We start from the raw sequence: 18,390 nt of genomic DNA, 5'->3' as shown, positions 1-18,390 counted from the left end.
TTTTTCCTCAGCTACACAGCCTGTCCCAGGCCAGCCTGGGCTACTTGAGACCCTGCCTCCTCAAGCACAGAAAAAGCTGAACCAATAGTAATTTGCCTGCAGCAGTGGCCCAGGCCTCCAAGCCTAGTGCTCGAGAAACTGAGGCAGGAGGATGGAGAGTTTTAATGCTAGCTTGGGCTAAATAAAAGGAGGAAAGGAAGGAAGGAAAAATGGAAGGAACAAAATTTTAAAAGAATACTTTGGCCATCACTGTTGTTGGCTCTTTATTAGTCCGAGTAAAATAAATGAGGCAGGTAGCTATATCCCATACATAAAGCAGAAGTGACCTGATTGGTGATTGGGGGCGTGGGGGCGGAGTGGAGTGGGAAAAAAAAGCGCAAAGGACAAACTTGAGGGCGTGGCTGAGGGCGTGGCTGTAGTGCACCAATGGAAGTTTGAGTCACATGATGGAGATGGTGAATTAGTTGTCTTGAGTCCCACTAGATGTTGGAAAGGCCTGGGGGGCGGGGGAGGGGGGGTGCCCCTGGAGAACACTTTTGAGCATATCCCTCCCTCTCTCCCTCCCACACCCCTGCCTCACACTTTCTTTCTGCCTCCTACAGGTCCTGGAGCGGTCCAGGGATGTTGTTGATGAAGTGAGCATCTCCCTCAGGCTTTGGGACACTTTTGGAGATCACCATAAAGACAGGCGTTTCGCATACGGCAGGTAAAACAAGGCCGGGGACACGGGTGGTTACGCGCAGTTTCCTTTCCCTATCCTGAGAGGGTTAGGAAGTCAATAGCAGCCAGAGCATGCAGCCTTGCGATGCACTGGACTCCAGACGGTGCCTAGGAAAGGGTAAATGGGCCACGTTGTTGTTTCCTGGTGTGGAGGACAAATGTACCCCTCGTTACACCCCGAGCTAGCCAAGCAGGGAGGTTTGTGAGACAAGTATCCGTCTGGGCCCCCAGTTCAGAACTACATTACCGTCTGCCTTCGTTGATGGTGATGGCTCTTTTAGAACGCGTTACCTGGAAAAAAAAAATGGTTCTCATTTCAATTTGAAGGGCACTCGTGAAGGAAGAAAAGCATCTGAGAAACCCTTCTCCGGAATGAAAGAAAGAAAAGCATCTGAGAAACCCTTCTCGGGGCATGATTCCAAAACAAAGGGAAACAATCACGTCTATTGTCCCTCTCCCCACCCCCAAACAAAGAGAAAAGGGAAAGTCCAGTAAAAGGAAGATAAACCCGAAAGGACACGTACATGGGTGGGAACGAAGTCAAAATACCTTCCTCTGACGGTCAGCACCACCTTTGAGACGCCACCGCCCAATACAGGCTCTCTGACAACTCTTAGAGCTGTCTGCTCCCAAGGAGGGCGATCCCTGATCCTCCTCCGCTGTAAATTGGAGGGCCTCGTTTCTGTTAGACTGGGGTAGCATTGTTTGGTTCTCTCCTTCCTTAACATCTAACGCCACGTGACCTCAGAGAGCCAGAGTACACACTCCCACCTAGTGATAAAGAGAAACATCCAAGAAGCTCCGCCACTCTCCAGCCCTAGAAGGTCCCTCACAAGCCACTTCCACAAGTGTGAGCTTTGCTCTTCCTCCGGTGACACTTGACACGAGGCAGGTCAGTTTTGTTCAGAACCTGCCATGTAGCCTCCCTTCTTCGTGTGTAGTCAGAGCAGCAAACAGTAGCTGGTAGCCTAAGGATTCTTTATTTTGTTTCCTTTCTAAATTGGATCGATTAATTCATTAGTTTTGCTGCATTTATGCATACATCTGGATGGTCAGGAGACAACTTGCTAGGCTTGACTATCTCTTCCCACTCTGTGGTGGCACAAACATCAAACTCAGGTCACTGGACTGGGCCTCAAGTGCCTTTAGAACTGAGCCCTTTTCTATGTCATTTCTTTCTCGAGACAGAGTTGCACCCTGTAGGCCATGTTGGCCTTGAATGCTCCATCCCCCTGCGGCAGCCTCCTGAGTACTGGGAACTACAGGCCTGCTAACTTTATCCGTGTGTCTTAAATAATGGGTTAAACTGTTGGAAGCATCTGTCTTGCTTCTGGGAAGTTCATATGATTAGGGGGAGGGGCAGAGAATCTGGGATTTAGACCAGTTTGTTCAAGGAGACTCAAAAAAAAAAAAAAAGCAGGGTGCAGAAGCCAACAGAATTTCTCACTGTGGTCTTTGATAAGTTCCTATGTGTACCTATGAGATGTTCCCACTAACCTCAACCCCACAGGCTCTCTTACTGCGCTCCAGTTCCTGTCAACCTCCCTCCTTAAAATTGTCTTTCCCAGTACATGGCTTGTTTGTTTGTTTTGTGACCCACTGAGTTTAGCCAGGGCCGTCTAGCTTACAGCACATGGGGATCAAGATGCTCAATCCATTTCTGACTCCAGTGCAGGCCCAGCCCCATGTAGGGGTGCATGCAAGTCACCACGTGTCTTGTGGAGGTTTGGGTAGTTGACTCTCTCTTATACCATGTGGGCTCAGGTCATCAGGCTTAGGGGCAAGAAAGGTTTTTGCTGGCTGAATCACCTCGGTAGCACAGCCCTCTCCCCTTTCCTCAGAAATGATCCATGAACATTTAGACCATGCAGGATATCAAAATCGGCCAATAGCATAATGCTTCAATCTAGTAGCTGGCAAGGTAGACGCCTTTCTGTGAATGTCCTAGGGGTTTTGATGTTGTTGTTTGGGTTTGGTTTGGTTCGGTTTGAGTTTGGGGTGTTTTATTTTGTTTTGCTTTTCTTTTCCCACTAATGTTTTTTCAGTGTTATCTCAAGGCTTTTCTTGTTCGTCTTGTTTTGGTTTGGGGGTGGTTTCTTTTTTTGTTTTGGTTTGGTTTTTTTTTTTTTTTTCCTCACGTTGTCCTACACACAGAAAAAGAAAAAATAGACCAGCCTGCGCTCACCACACACGCAGGTCTTGTATTGGTTTTAAAGAAGCAACAGCTGGGAATGAAGTCTTTGAAGAAAGGAAGGGTGGGCACAACTGGTGTAAAGGACTTTTAGAATCCCAGTCCTAAGAAAGTACCTGTGCTGGGATGAGCTCAGTGAGGTATCTGGGTAGACCAAGCAAGCGACTGCCTCAGCTGCACTCAGAGACACGTTGGGTTTGTGACAATGCGGTGTGACGCGGACCGCCAAGCAGAAGTTGTACGGTGTCGACAAAAGCCACTTTGTTCTCTTGAGACTTTGCCCTACCAACTCACAAATGTATAGTGGGCCTTGTCCTGCCCCCCGGACATAGCTAGGGTTTCCTGTCCTCTCACTGCCAACTAAGCAAGCTGCTCTTTTCCTGGGCCTCCAAAAGCTCGGGGCTCCATTGCTCTGAGCACCCGTCATAGGTTCCCTCACTTGCACCTGGTTCCTATTGAACCGGAAACAGGAAACACGCCTACTTGGGTCCTCGGTTCCTGTGAGGGGCTCTCCTGCTGCCTGCCTGATTTTACCTTGTGTTTCCTCGGACCCTTCCCATGTTCACAGCTTCCAGCCCTGCTGTCTCAGACCCCATTCTGCAGGAGAGACTAGAACCTAGAAAACTACCCCTACCCCATTTCAGCCACCAGCATCATTCTGGAAATGCTTAATATGCGACGCCATATTGATTCAGCGCCCAGAAAGCTACACTTTGTGGGAAAATTGGGTAGCACATTCTGAAGCTCTACATTCTGTAGAGAGCTTCCGCCAACTTTTTGTTGCAGTAAGAAAGCTTTGTAGTGGCTTCCCCTTTTAGTTTTATTTGTGGAAGAGAGCATAATTGCAGTTTCAGCTAATCACTTTGGTGTACGTGTGTGTGTGTGTGTGTGTGTGTGTGTGTGTGTGTGTGTGTGTGTGTGTTCGCGCGCGCGCACACATGAATGTATGTATGTGCACCACATGAGGAGCACTAAGATGTCAGAAGAGGGTGTTGGATCCACTGGAACGGGAGTTCCAGATTGCTGTGAGCAGAGAACCAAACCCAGTTCCTCAGTAAGAATAAGAAGTGCTCCTGTACACTGGGCCATGCCTGCCTCAGTCCCTAAACCTGTTTGTAGTGTTTGCTTTGTTTTGGTCTTGCTTGTACTTACGTTTTTACTATACTTGGTGGGCGTCACAGTTCAGCAGCATAAGCAACCGCCATAAACTTTGAGGTGTTCGGTCTACATGCCAAAGCATTTGGAACCTTGTTAAAATAATTGATTGCATTCCCCCAGGGTGATAGCGAGAGAAACCAGACTCAATATCCGGATGCCATGGAGACCTCAGTCCTGGCGTTCTCTGCTTCTCGACACAAAGGAAGCTCACACGTCACCCCTCCGGTACACTCTGCATAGAAGGGTCTGGTTTCTAGAACAATCCAGAGGTCTAGTAGGAACACAGTGGCAGGCAGCTGGCCAACTTGAATTTGAAAACTTTTACCATGGTTTAAACTGTACCCAGAAGGCCGCTGCCCTCTCCATGGCTTACTATTTAACCCTACACCCGCCCCCACTTTGCCAACTAGAAAAGATAGCTCCAATGTATCAAAGGTCTTCCTGGATCTCAGACAACTTAGCATCTCTGCCAACATCGGGTAAACCGTCCCCTGGGGGGAGGAGGCCGGTAGTCTCCACCACACTGCTGAGAAGCTTCACTGTCTCCCAGTCCTGAGTCTCAAGGGGCGGTCTCGCCTGCAGCTCTCCAGGACTTGGGGCTCCTGCTGCTTCTCCTACATCAAGGCACCTCCACCTCACTCTAAACAGGATGCAGCTGAAAACGTCCCCCACCTTGGAGAGCAAAGTTTCTGTTTGTTCTCCTGCACTTATACAATTGTTGACTGGAATTGTTGTCCACAGTTTACCTTCTGGTTGCTTTGCCCTCAGGAAGGCGAGTTAGCCTCCCAGCCCAACAAGCTGATGGGGTGGGTCTTCCTCCCGCCTCCCAAGCACAGTCTACTTTTGGATGAACTTTTAAGCTGGTCTCTGGATCTTTTCAAATGTCAAGAACAAAACCATACATAGTAACCATGACCGTCACCAGCCATTCTCTCCTTGGCAACAAAGAGCCTCATAAAGGGATATCACTCATCTCTGAGAAGCACAGGTCACACTTGATACTGGTCATCTGAAAGGTGGGGAAATGGGATGAGCTGTGCCTTTAGGAGGGGACATGGGACGCACGATCCCTCTCCTCCCAGCCAGGCATGTGTAAGTAACTGCAGATGTTACTCTTTCCTGGGCTGATCTGCCCCAGGGTCAGATGATGCTAAAATCCAGGGATGCTAAAGGTGTCAGCAACAACTCCCAGGTAAGCTGAGCAGCCCTGCATGTCTGAGCTCCTGCCCAGCCTTCTTGTCACAGTGACCCTTCGAATAAGCTCATTTCACAGTTGAGGAAGCAGCCACAGGAAGGACCAAGGTCAGGCAGCTGGGACAGAGCTGAGCTGAGTTTTCCTTCCTGGTCTGGCAAACTGCAAAGCCCACATCCTGCTACACCCCCCCTCATTCGTGGCTAACAGCGTGGCTGGGTGGCAGGCTCACTGGCCGCTTCCTCCTGGTCTCATATGCCCCATGCTGTCTGCATAGAGAATGGAAACCAGCATTCTCCCGTCTGGGATGGTCCAGGGTTTCATGTAGTCTCCTTAACCCTCAGCAGATAATCCGACTCCATGAATGCATCCTTTAGCAGCCAATTGTGAACACAGTGAAAGGTCTAAGTGTGTGTGTGTGTGTGCATAAATGTGTACATATATGTGTGTATGGTATGCATAAATGTGTATATATACATGTGTGTGTGGTGTGTGTATGTGTATGTATATATGTGTGTGGTGTGCATAAATGTATATGTGTATATATATATGTGTGTGTGTTATTCATAAATGTGTATATGTATATATATGTGTGTGTGTGGTGTGTGTATGTGTTTGTATATATGTGTGTGGTGTGCATAAATGTATATGTGTATATATGTGTGTGTTGTGTGCATAAATGTGTACATAAATATGTATATGTATGGTATGCATAAATGAGTGCGTGTGTATGTGCACCTGTGTGTGGAGATGCATGTGCACCTGTGTGCATACTGGGCATTTGCACGTGGAGGCCTGAGGGTGGTGTTGTTAATTTCATTCCATCAGTTTCAGCTGACTCTTTGAGGCAGGGTCTCTCAGTCAGATCCAGAGCTCACCGACACAGCTAATCTGGCTAGCTAATTTACTCTAGGGATCCCAGTCTCTGCTTTCTGAATGCTGGGATGACGGTCAAGCGACCACCCATGTGGCATTTGCATGGGTTCTGGGTATCAGGAAGTCATCCTCCATGCTCTTGTGGCAAGCATTTTAGCCACCAAGCCATCTTCCCAGCTCTTGAGAAGTGGTAATTCTGGGTATTTGGGGAAGAGGGCATTTTTTTTCCTCCAGTTAACTGAGCAATTTGAACCACCATAATTACCCTCCCCATGAGCAGTTCTGTGCATTATTTGGGTTCTAATTGGGTTCATTTATGGCATGCTGAATTTTTATACAGATTTCTCTTAGGCTCTGTTTGTCCCCACAAGGAGTAAGTACAGCGTGTGTGTGAAATGATAACATTAATCAGAGCTGCAGTTTTTGGGTGTCTGTTTAGATAAGATGGCTTGGGTTTCGTGTTAAAAGTCCATGAAATCAGATATGACTTGGATACACTCGGTTTCCAGTGCCTCATGGAGGCTCTTTAAAATATTCAAGACTTGGTTTGCCCAGTGTTTGTGTCTTTGCCTAAACTCATGGCCAATAACAAGCGAGACAGGAGGAACAATGGGCACATCTGTTGAAGAGTCTTCTGGATTCACCTGTCCTGTCCGGGAACATTCTGGGTGATGTCAGAGTGGCAAACAGCCTGTTACATATATACCACGGATATGTCAGGAGAGGGTTGGCTGAGGTCAGACACGACAAAAACGAATGAGTACCTTGGGTTGAAAATGTAGGGGACAGAGCCGTCCCTAGCTTGCTTTTTTTCTCTCTTCTGCCTCAATCTCACTGTGGCTCTGCTCCTGATCTTGCCTTTGTTGCTTAAAATGCCGATGCCTTATTGATCATGGGTTTATTTTAATTTTTTTAAAAATATTACTCATCTGGGTTGCTGGGTGTTTTGGGTCTTCCCTGCATTTTGTTCCTAAATACAGGTGACCTGTGCTCTTCTCCTGTCCCCTAGCCCTGACAGCAGGCTTTACAGACACCAGATGGCAAAGGGGAAGCTATACGGAAGGTCACCCAGAGCATCCTTCCCACGTGGTTGTACCAAGGGGTCTATTACGTTATTACAGCTTGTGAGCTGAAGGCATCGTGTCCTACAGCTCCTGTAACACAGGGAACCAAACTCTGCTGTGGCCTTAGAACAAGACCCCAGATCTGTGAACCCAGACCTCGGCGTGATGCTTCTTCTAAAGTTAGTTCTGGGGCGAGATAAACCAGCCAGTGGTGGTCATGAAGCAGGTGCCCCTCAGCCACATGTAGGTGACGGCTCTTCGGGAACCGTCACGTCATTCTTTCCCAAGCCTCACAGAAGGGAAAGACGAGAGCTAGAACTTCCTGTAAGTGGGCACTGAGTGGCAAAGTGCAGATGCTGGGTGACTCCATAAAAGTCCACAAACTATAAACTGGTTGCCTAGAGAAGATGGATTGGTTCTTTCACTGCTGAGACGGACAAGCTGACTAAGAGCAGCTCGAGGGGGGTTGGGGATTTAGCTCAGTGGTAGAGCGCTTGCCTAGGAAACGCAAGGCCCTGGGTTCGGTCCCCAGCTCCAAAAAAAAGAACCAAAAAAAAAAAAAAAAAGAGCAGCTCGAGGAAGGGAGAGGTTTCTTTTGGCTCACGAGGTTGAGAAAGGGACGCAGCCCACCCAGACGGGGAAGCATGGGGACATCAAGCAGCTCCTCAAATCCCACAGCACATCAGCAGTAAGGAAGCTGAGGGCAAACAGGAAGTTGGGCTGGGCTACAGAACCTCAAGCCACACCCCCAGTGACCTACCTCTTCTACCTCAAGCCCCACCCCCGGAGACCCACCTCCTCCACCTCAAGCCCCACCCCCAACAACCCACATCTTTCACCGTCGGATGCTCACTCTCCTATCAAAACAAATTCGCCAGCTGAGGACCTATTGATCCGAACAAGTGAGCCTAGGAGACTCGGTTCCCATCCAAACCACACCACGAAACTCAGGCGCGTTGGAGAAGTTATCTTTGACTGCAATCACAGTTTCAGGGAGAATAGAGGTGCCAGAACCGACCAAATGAAATATACGACGGGTGAATATTGAAAGCTTAACATATTTCAACTTTATCTCCATAAAGTTTAAGATGGGAGGGAAAAGGGAGACCTTGAGCCGTGGGAGCTGGTACAGAAAATGGGTTTTATAGACTCTCAAAGCTAAGAATGGGGACCGCCATCCTCCGGTCACACAGAGCCATGCTGGTCGTCGCCCAGAGTGAGAGCCTCCAGTCCAGAGGCTTGCTGGAACCATGCTTGCTTTTGTTCGTGTTCCTCTCTTCCCTAAGGTTTGTTTCTCTGGGTACTCGTGACAGTGAGATAGAAAACACTCGGTTCCATAAGAGGTTTCCATCTCTTGTGCCTTCCATAGCTGTCTGCTTACAACCTGGAGCATGTAACAGAAACCTGGGAGTTGAGCGGGGAGACGTGTGTGTGTGTGTGTGTGTGTGTGTGTGTGTGTGTGTGTGTGTGTGAGAGAGAGAGAGAGAGAGAGAGAGAGAGAGAGAGAGAGAGAGAGAGAACTGTGGGGGTCTAACCGGCTGCCTTGTGTGAGAACTGGGGTGCAGAGCTGAGGAATAGGGTACACCATTGCTTGTCTTTCCTCTCCTTAGAGTTTCACCTTGCTCTGGACAAACAAACCATGTCAGCAGAACTTGCCGGTCCTTGCTGTTTAAATTGGCTATCACCATGGTCCTCATGAATATTCTTAGAGGATAATTAGTATGGCTGTGGGTGATTTTTCCAATGAAAGGACACTTCTTTTCTGGGTGTGGCTTCCTTGAAGTTTGTTAGGATAATAGCTAAGGTCCAAATGAGCAAAGATTAATGGTCACATGACCAGGAAGGCTGTCACCTGATAGCTTGACCAGTAAAGTAGCTAGATCAAGAGAAGCCCCAAGAGTGTCACAGTCGGAATGCTGAGCGGATGGGCAGAGAGAATAGGGGTTGCCTTCCTTGGACTATTTTTTCCCCTTTACTAACTGCAAGCTTTAACAATGGGGTCAAATTTACAACACTGACTTTTCAATATGAAGTAAAAGGAATGAAGAAAACAAAACCAAAAAACCACAAGTTTTTGGGTTGTTTGTTTTGGGGTTTTCTGATGAGGCAATAGATTCCAGGCCACAGTGCTTCTTCTTTTGAATTAGCTGGGTCAAAGGCAGGAGACTGTTGAATAACTCTGTGGCCGGTCCTTCTAGAACCATCTTTCAGAAACTACAGACCATAGGACACAGCCATGAGCCAAAAGAAAACATCTCTCTCTTATTAACCACCACCCACAAGGTATTTCTCTGGGTGGATTTTAAAGACGTTTCCGTTATTTCTCTACTTGGGCCTGTCTGCTACACAAAACATTCTCAGATATCCTTCTTGGCAAGTTTAATAAGCTCCCAGCAACTCTTAATATCAGTCACTCATGACACACATTCCTAAAGTGAGTCATGGACTATGCTACAGTCTGCCCCTCAAACCTCTGCCCCAGCTCAGGAAACTGTACAAAGGACACATTTCTAGGCTTCAGGAAGAGAAATAAGAGAAAATAGTGAATTGTCTCTTAAATCTACCTCACTGGCCTCAGACTCATTTAGTTGGTGTGTGTGTGTGTGTGTGTGTGTGTGTGTGTGTGTGTGTGTGTGTGTTATGTTTGTGTCTGACTGTCTGTGGGGTGTGTGTATATTTTGTGTGTGTGTCTGTCTGTCTGTGGTGTATGTCTCTATATGTGTGTGTGTGTTTGTGTGTCTATGTATATTTGTGTGTGCCAGTCTGTGGTATGTGTGTGTTTTGTGTCTGTGGTGTGTGTGTGTGTGTGTGTGTGTGTGTGTGTGTGTATTTGTGTGTGCCTATGTTTTGTCTGTCTGTGGTATATGTGTGTGTGTGCCTGTCTGTGATATGTATATGTTCTGTCTGTGGTGTGTTTGTGTGTGTTTTAAATTGAGATGGTCTTTGTAATTGAGGACATCCCTGAGCCCTAGTCTAGTTGTAATCTCCTAGAATTAATTCAAAAAGAAACCTGCTCCCGTTCTTTACCTTCCTTTGACTTCTGGGGAGAATCTCATCCCTGGAAGAGAATCATGCAGCCATTGTTCCTCCGGAGTTAGGAAAGCAGCCAACGGATTTTTAAGGCGAATTCAAGTAATTTTTAAGAAAGCATATTAACTGGCTAACCTCTCTTCGGGTCCCCAGGACATCCCTTGGCGGGCTTCCAGGAACAATAGTCTGAAGAATTGTAACGACTCACATTCTGTTTTGATTCCTTACAAAAACTCCAGCCACTCCCCTGCCTCATTAGCCTAGTTTCGTTTCTTTTAGACTCCAAGGTCTGCAGACATCTGTGTACCCTTAGTGTAGACTCTTAGGTGCCTCACAGGACTTTTAGTGAGATAAAAATCAATCTAGTGAACATGGTGGGGGAGGGAGGATCGTGAAAATGGGCTAGCTCCGGGTACCGTGGACAGTTAGTGGCACACATTAACAGTGCTGTGGTAATCTTGCTGAGTAAAAGCCAGATTTTCTTGTGCCACTTAGTCCCATCCTTGGACCTAGCCATTCAAGCCCGGTTGGCACAACCTTCTACAGCCCTCCATACGACCTGTACTCCTCCCAAGGCTAAGAGAAGATGCCACCCCTGATCTTGGGTGCTTCTGCCTCTTCTTCGGTCCCCTGATTTCTGCTTGTACTTTCTCTTCCTGACCCCTGACCCTTGGCCACTCCATCACCAGTTTAATCAGATGCCATCTAAACAGCAACATCAACTCATTCAGCTAGAAATTATAGCCAGAAACTCCCATGTGGGAGCCCACCAGCTCAGCAAAAGCCAAAGCCACCCACCCCTGAGAGTCCTTCCACCTCGGCCTCTCTGCGATTCTGCTTCCCCCTCCCCCACTGTACACCAGCAACGCGCCTCTTCCCTGAGGGGAGCATCTGAGGCATGACCGCCTTGGGGCCTCGTCTTTGAACTAGCTGTGACTTTGAACTCTTCTGTCCCCATAGCAGCATGTCTGGCCCTTCCCTTCCTTCAATTATTACGGGACCCTCAACCTCAGAGAGGCCCTCCCCAGAGGTCTCGACTCCAGCAGCTCCCCCCCCCCCCCCCCCCCGCCAATGCGGGCCCCCTTTTTTCTGTTCCGTGTTCTGATTGGCTCTTTACCGAGTATCCAATTCTGGGTTTCTAGCTGTGTCTATCCACCACTGAACAGACATGATAAAAAAGATAGACAGCCAGGACAGCTGTCCCCAGTGTCTCCAAGAGAGCCTGGTATGCAGTGGGCTGTCCCTACTGTGTATGGAAGGGCAGATGACTGCCCACGGATACCGGATGAGGCACAGAGCAAACCCCGTGGACCTCACAGACTCAAGAAGATGGTTGATGGTTGAGAAGCCTGGACAAAAATCTTTCTCATCATGCTCAGAAGAGGTGGCTGGTTGACAGTTTCACCTCTTGAGAGTCCTGGCCATTAATCCCAGAGACTTCCCACCCCGCACTGCGAGAGGGTCACAGAGGATTTCCTGGATCTGCTACTGGCCTTGTCGCTCGCTCAGCACAGGAAGCATGCTTCTCTGGGTTTTAGCTTTAAGGAAAAGTAAAGAGGACCGGAGAGCAAAAAAGTAGGGAGTTGGGAGACGCCATCTCCTTGACTTCCCTCTCCTTGTCAATCAAGGAGCTTGTTTTCTTTTTGTTTTTTGTGAGGTTTTTGTTTGTTTTTTGGTTTTGTTTGTTTTGGGGTTTTTGTTTTGGGGATTTTTGTTTTGTGTTGTTTGTCTGTCAGCCAGGTGTTAAGTGAGGCTGTTAAGACCAGTTGTTATAACACGCTGGTGTTGTGACACTCAGTCAGCCTCACCCTCATTCTGCTTCTGGTAAAGATAACGTGAAGTGTAAGACCACTCTGTAGAACACGTCATGGGGGAGAGGGGGACTGCATTCGTTGAGCAACAAAACTACTGACAGAAGCTAACGTAACAGAGGAAGGATCTGTCTGGGCTCGCAGTCTGGAGACAGTCCGCCACAGCGGCTTTGCAGCTCAAACTGTGGTGACAAGAACGTCCACAGTCAGGCGACCTAGAGAGATGAATGCCGGCGCCCAGCTTGGCTTCTCTGGTTTATTTCATCTGAGACCCCAGCCCCCACATCCATATTTAGAGTGGGTCTTCCCCCTGCCTCAGTTGAACTCAGAGGCCTTCCCTCACAGACACTGCCAACGGTGTGTGTCCCAGGCCATCCTAAATCCTCATAAATGATCAAGATTAACCGTGACAGTACCGACCACTTTAACTGCTGCACCATTTGTACTAGGCTGGAGGAACCCGCCATTTTTGAACCTCTACTGTTGTCTGCAATTTGTAGCCCACTCCTAAGAGCGTGCCTTATTTTAGCCAGATTTCTGCTGGGTGGCGGGAGCCGGATGTAACAGGCCGCTTCCTGGTAAAACTGCATTTACAATCTCGGTAGAAGTAGTCACGCATGCTAATTGCTCCCAAATCTGGATATATTTCAGGATGTTTTGACAGTCCCCCCCACATAACATCTGTACTTAAAGAAGCCTCACTGCTCTTGGTAAAGTATTGGCTTAATTTCTCCGCTCACATCCGGGGTCCTGCATGGTTCAGCCCTGCTCTCCCCAGAACTCCCAACCAGGCGCTCTCCCCACCCCCCACCCCCCAACAGGCCTGTCCATCCTCCATGAGTTCGAACTTCCCCCAACCATCCATCTCCAGCCCAGTCGTGTGCACCATCTCTGACAACTCCCTTCACATCTCATATACCCAGGCTGCTCCCCTACTAAAACCCAGAGCCACATGCCCCAAACCCTCCATCATGTTCCCTGGGCTGTTTCAATGTGTCTGTGCATAACACTGTCAGAGTATACAATGCATGAGAGCTGTGTGGTCAATGTGAATGGTTTGGAAATGTTTCTGGAAAGAACCTACCTCCTTTATCAGAAGGGAAAGGGAGCTCAGAGGCCCACGAGTGGAGGTCAGGGTCTCCTTGCTTGAGGCTTGGCTAGAGGCAGACTCGTGTGCACTAGCAAAGAAAGCCTGTTTAGCTATGACTACGACCCCGTCCCACACCCGTGTGAAGATCACAGGGGTCCTTCCTAGAAAAGTAGATAGAGGCAATGGTAGCTTACACTGAACACAGAATAAAAGTCTCAAGAAAACATCAAGACAAGACAGAACTTAGGAAAATACCACTTGGAGTTTCTTCTAAATTTTGAATGGTTGTCTTACTCAAGATCCACCCTGAGTTGAGCGCACTGGAGAGAGTCACGTGGCCACTCTACTCCCTACATTCTAGAGACCAAGAGGAGTATGCTTTTGTTTGCCTTGCCTGCCAAATCGGTCTGACGTGATGTTTTTAGATAAGAGATGATTGGGGGGACTTTCATTTAACCAGATAAAGAAACGCAGGTCCGGAGACCCCTCGGTGTGACAAGGCTGACGGACCCAGCAGAGATGAGGGACCCTCTGTGATAGGAATGGACTTAGAAATTGTGTTCCTAACAGTCACTGCCTTTAAGCTTCTGGTAGCTTCTCCAGTCTGTTCCCACCACTTCCCCGTACTTAGAAAAACAGCATTTGAGACCCCTGCTAGCCGCTGTTGAGTCTGGCTCCAGACAAAGTATGTAGAAAGATAGCTGTTCTCAGATTTCTTTAATCCTTCAACAAAGATTAGCCCATACTTTCTCTCAGTATCTCTAGCAATCCTTCACGTGCTATCTTTGGCTAATGTTTTCCCCAAAAGAGAAATGAAAAACAAAAACAAAAACAAAAAAAAATGTTCTGGGATTTATTTAACATACAAAGAAAACCAGAGACAAATGAGGTTGACCTCAGCCCCTACGGTCTTGGGTGACTTGGTCCTTCTCCCACTCCTGCCTCTCTCTTCTGACCCTGGGCACACCCAATAGCTCTAACATTGACCTTAGACCAATTTGGAGTTAAAACAATCAAAATATTACTTTGTGGACATTATTTGATGTGCTAGTACTCAAGGGAAATACACTCATTTTTTTTCTTTAGGAATGAGAAGTTGTGTTTTCTTCCCTTTAAACACACACACACACACACACACACACACACACAGCCAATGAACAAAAAGATGTATTCTTAGACCTGTGTGTATGTTTCTGGCTTTGTTTACTAGGCCTATTTATCCCAGTCATAATTTTTAAAATGAAAATCAATACAATACCCATTTGAAATCTCCTCCTGCATATTTTCAATACTCAAATTTGGGCGTTTAAAGCTCAGTACACCCAGGGCTTTGTATATGAATTCCCGGGTTTTCAACCCCAGGCAAGCTGGAGGGTTCTGTTTCAATCCTACCGTTCTTTTTACAACTGAAATAGACCCTGAGGTCATTTCCAGACAACCCACTCTGCCAAGGCTGTGAGCACGTCCTCCTCACACCCTCCGCAATTATTTTTAAACCCCCTCGCCAAACTGAAACCAAACAAAACAGTAACAGAGCCACAGAGGCAGAACTTCTAGAAGCTATCTCTCTCATTATCTTCCATAGGGGAGGCATTTTAAAATACGGGTTTATGTCAGCCCCCATTCGAGAATGCTTATCTCTAAACTCCTTGGAATCCTGCCCAAAGCTGGAGATATTCTTAGCTGCCCATCTCCTGCCTTCTTGAACTAGGTTAAAAAAAATGGGGGAAGGGGAGCGGGAATCTAGAAGGAATGAACGGTTTTCTTTAGTGAGTTGGTCTTAGTGGGTGCTCAGACCACAGAGGATGCAGACATATTGCCAGTTAGGAGAGGGTTTGGGCTAAGAGACGTCAGAGGCTCTGTCCACAGCCCCATCTCTCTGACCATTGATTCTCAGCCTCTGTTGGAATTTGTCCATTGGACAATGGCAAGACCTTCTGACAGAATTCTGCTGAGAGCACACACCGGGTTTGTATTTAGACCAACTTGGCTTAAACACAAGCGAGTTTATAGTTTAAAGCTTATTCTCACTTTTAACTGACTTCAGTGTAAAATAATGGAGCTGGATTTCTTGTAGCAGCTAGAAAAGCAAAAGTTTATCCTAAGATATATAAAAATTTTGAGTCTCTGGGTCGTTTTAACAGCAATGATAGTGTTGTTCCCCATTCAAGTTACTCTTAAATGTTGAGGCAACCTATCTTCAGAACACTGGATCTTTCCCCAGTTCCCCCACAGATTTCAAGCATTTAGATGCCGAAACGACATGGTAAGACACTGGTACCTCCGGACCTGCCTTGTGTCACAGAATCGTGCGGCTATCAGAAGATTCCATCTGTCTGATACCATCACACCCCCACCCCAGGTCCTGTCGGGGCCTGACTGTTGGGTCATCTGGATAGTAGCTCCTATGTGTTTCACGGCTTGAGTGATCTCACGGTTACCTTGGCAACCAAGCCTGCTCCGATTTCAAAACCTCACTTTGCTACCTCATAAAATTAGATGGTAGAATTGACATTTAGTTACATGTCTATCAGAGAAATGAAGTTCACAAAATGATTCTCTTTACAGCTGCATGCCGTAATATGGAAACTGACAGCACCAATTATAACAAACACAATAGATACTACACACACACACACACACACACACACACACACAACACACACACATGCACATATACACACACATACACACACACCACATGCACACACACAACACACACACACATACACACACAACACACACATGCACATATACACACAACACACACACACACATACACAAAGGAGTCCTCAATTTTGACAGTGGATGCATTTGCTTAATTCTTTGTCCGAGACGCTGAACCACACACCACACGTGTTATTCTCAGCAGGCCGAGATTCTGTGGTGGTTTTATTTTATGATCAGAGCAAAGCTTATAGCAGGACTTCATTAGATACCAATATAAACAGAGAGACCAATAACAGAGAACTGTTTAAAATTAAAAAAGGGAATATTCAAAACATTCTCCACGTTACTGGATCCTGCTATTTGTGCTGATTAGAAGTGAGACTGAAGACAGAAGAGCCTAGTAGTTAAATCAGAATCTCGAAGACGAGCCACCTCCCCTTTCACTTATATATTTATACATATTTCTACACATAGAAGCATCCAGAAACCTTTGAAAACATCTTTACTCAGCTAGGATACTCGAGGTTATCCTAATTACACAGAGCTAACACATTCATCTTCCTTCTGTAATTAGAGAGCAGCATAAACTTGGAACTTTCCCCTCCCTTGGCTATGTCTGGTGCAATCCACACTCCCCACCCCCTCCTCCCACCCTGCTCCCAGCCCCGCCCCCTGCCCCACCCCCACTCCTCCACCCCCACCCCCACACCGCATGCTCAAGCCCAGGCAAATACATGGAAAGGCTCGACTTGAAAATTACATTTAAGTACCCTGCCGAGCTCTGCATCGCAAATGATTATTTTTAGACATTTTACAGCTGCCTGCATATATTTGTTTGCCCCCATTGATATGTAGGAAGAAGATCTCATTAATGATTTAAGAAAGGTTTTTTTTTTTTTAATTCATAGTCTTGATTCTTCCCATTACATAAACAGCTAAGGCAATGAATTAGCATCTCATAAAAGCCATGAGTCTATTGGTAAGAAAGCCTTAACTCCCTGAGAAGAACCCTTTTCTAGTCTCCATTACCCTGCCTGCCTGTTACTAAAAAAAAAAAAAAAAAAAAAAAAAAAAATCACTCAACACATTTTAACGTAGAAGGGGGGTTATTATCCCCACCAGCTACCTACCATCAATTACCATATTTGAACAGCCTGTCTTACTAGACCAGTAAGTTATATCGTCAAAACAGACACTCCTGTCTTCGATTTTAAGTAGAAGCCTTTTCTTTCTTTATTCTTTTTCCCCATATACCGTTGTGGATCACCTGGAACATGGGAGGGGTATGTTTCCAGTATTGCCTGACCTTATCAGCCCTTAATCTACTTCATTTTCTTACTTTACACCTAGTTAAAAAAAAAAAATCCAAATTCCTGTCAAGTCAGGTTTTGTCTGTTTGGAAGCAGTTAAGAAAAAGGCTGTGGTTTGTATCTGTGTGCGTGGGCAAGAAGGGCCGACCTCCTTCTTTGTATTTGCTGGCACCACGCGGCAAATACCGCTGACCTCCTCACCAGCCGTTTGCTTTCTCTCATTGGGTCGGGTCATCTTCGCCTTTTGTGTTTGATTAAGTGGGTGAAAGGTAGTCTTTATCGTTTCCTCTCATCTTGCAACTATTTCTCGAGAGCAGAAATAGTTCCGGCATGTTGGGCATTCCAGAACTGAACTACTCTGGGTGACCATCTGTTGGGGGGAAAACACACTTCACGAGGGCGTGGGAGTGGGGGGACCTGAGCACATCCACATTCCACAGTGAGATGTGAAAAAGCCGCGTGGCCGTGTCTGGTCTGGAATGTGGGGGAGGGGGGGTGCTGAGTAGGCTGTCTGCATGACTCATAGATGGGTTTAATATCCAGCCCTGGTTTCGAATATTATTTTAACTGCGACATGACATGGCATTAAATAAGCGGGAGAAGAGAGAGGGACCGTGATGGCTAGCGGGACACACGTGCGAGCCTCTTCTGCGGTTGCCTTTCAGGTCCGATGTTGTGGTTCTCTGCTTTAGCATCGCGAATCCCAACTCCCTAAATCATGTGAAAACCATGTGGTATCAAGAAATCAAGCACTTTTGCCCTCGAACACCTGTCGTTCTGGTTGGCTGCCAGCTAGACCTCCGCTACGCCGACCTGGAGGCTGTTAACCGGGCCAGACGCCCCTTAGCAAGGTAAGCTGAGGACCCCGCCTTTCGGCTGCCACCTGGGTGAGGAAAGAGTTTGCGGACACCTCAGATTTTCAGGGACCACTGAAGCTACACTATGAGCCATGAGGCTTAGCCGACTCAGTCAGCCATTCTGAAGCAACTGTGCTGATAGTCTCAAGTTCCAGTCCAGTCTTGTAAGCCAGTGCTTAGAAGGAATTCTGTGGACTGAAACAGGGAGTGTGGTACCGCTTTGGATAAAGTACTGTATTTGAATAAAGCCCTATACAGTTTGTTAGCCGCCCAAAATGGCGTCATTCTTGCAAGTGTGCCTATTTAGAATTAAGTAAACTGAACCTCAGAATGATCAGCCCAAGTTTGGGCCAGGATGGCACCCTTACCAAGATGAGCTTTCATTCACACAACTGTGTCTAGGTTGGCTTTGGTATTGCTA

The 18,390-nt window shown here is 47.1% G+C and overlaps 1 protein-coding gene and 1 long non-coding RNA gene across 13 annotated transcripts in view; one reads left to right on the top strand and one right to left on the bottom strand.

Annotated features, from left to right (window-relative positions):
- Rhobtb1 (Rho-related BTB domain containing 1) overlaps window positions 1-18,390 on the top strand; it is a 128,951-nt gene that overhangs the window by 86,080 nt on the left and 24,481 nt on the right. For 10 of the 11 annotated variants that reach the window (XM_087597497.1, XM_087597491.1, XM_087597492.1 and 7 more), the window contains 2 exons: window positions 603-706; window positions 17,778-17,963. In XM_087597497.1, coding sequence (XP_087453623.1) covers window positions 603-706; window positions 17,778-17,963 — 290 coding nt within the window. Of the gene's footprint in view, window positions 1-602; window positions 707-12,698; window positions 12,753-17,777; window positions 17,964-18,390 lie in introns of those variants that run through there. The other variant, XM_087597499.1, reaches the window with a different exon arrangement.
- LOC120098936 (uncharacterized) lies at window positions 225-10,480 on the bottom strand. 2 transcript variants are annotated; one of them, XR_015645781.1, is made up of 4 exons: window positions 10,229-10,480; window positions 1,270-1,491; window positions 968-1,011; window positions 225-828 (listed from the first exon to the last, which is right to left on the bottom strand). It is a non-coding gene; the product is annotated as an uncharacterized LOC120098936 (long non-coding RNA). The 2 variants fall into 2 exon arrangements; XR_015645780.1 differs by lacking the exon at window positions 10,229-10,480 and adding an exon at window positions 4,064-4,261.

Source organism: Rattus norvegicus, chromosome 20, assembly GCF_021556685.1.
Source record: "Rattus norvegicus strain SHRSP/BbbUtx chromosome 20, alternate assembly SHRSP_T2T, whole genome shotgun sequence".
Classification (NCBI taxonomy): domain Eukaryota; kingdom Metazoa; phylum Chordata; class Mammalia; order Rodentia; family Muridae; genus Rattus; species Rattus norvegicus.
This window is presented reverse-complemented; position numbering and strand designations above follow the sequence as displayed.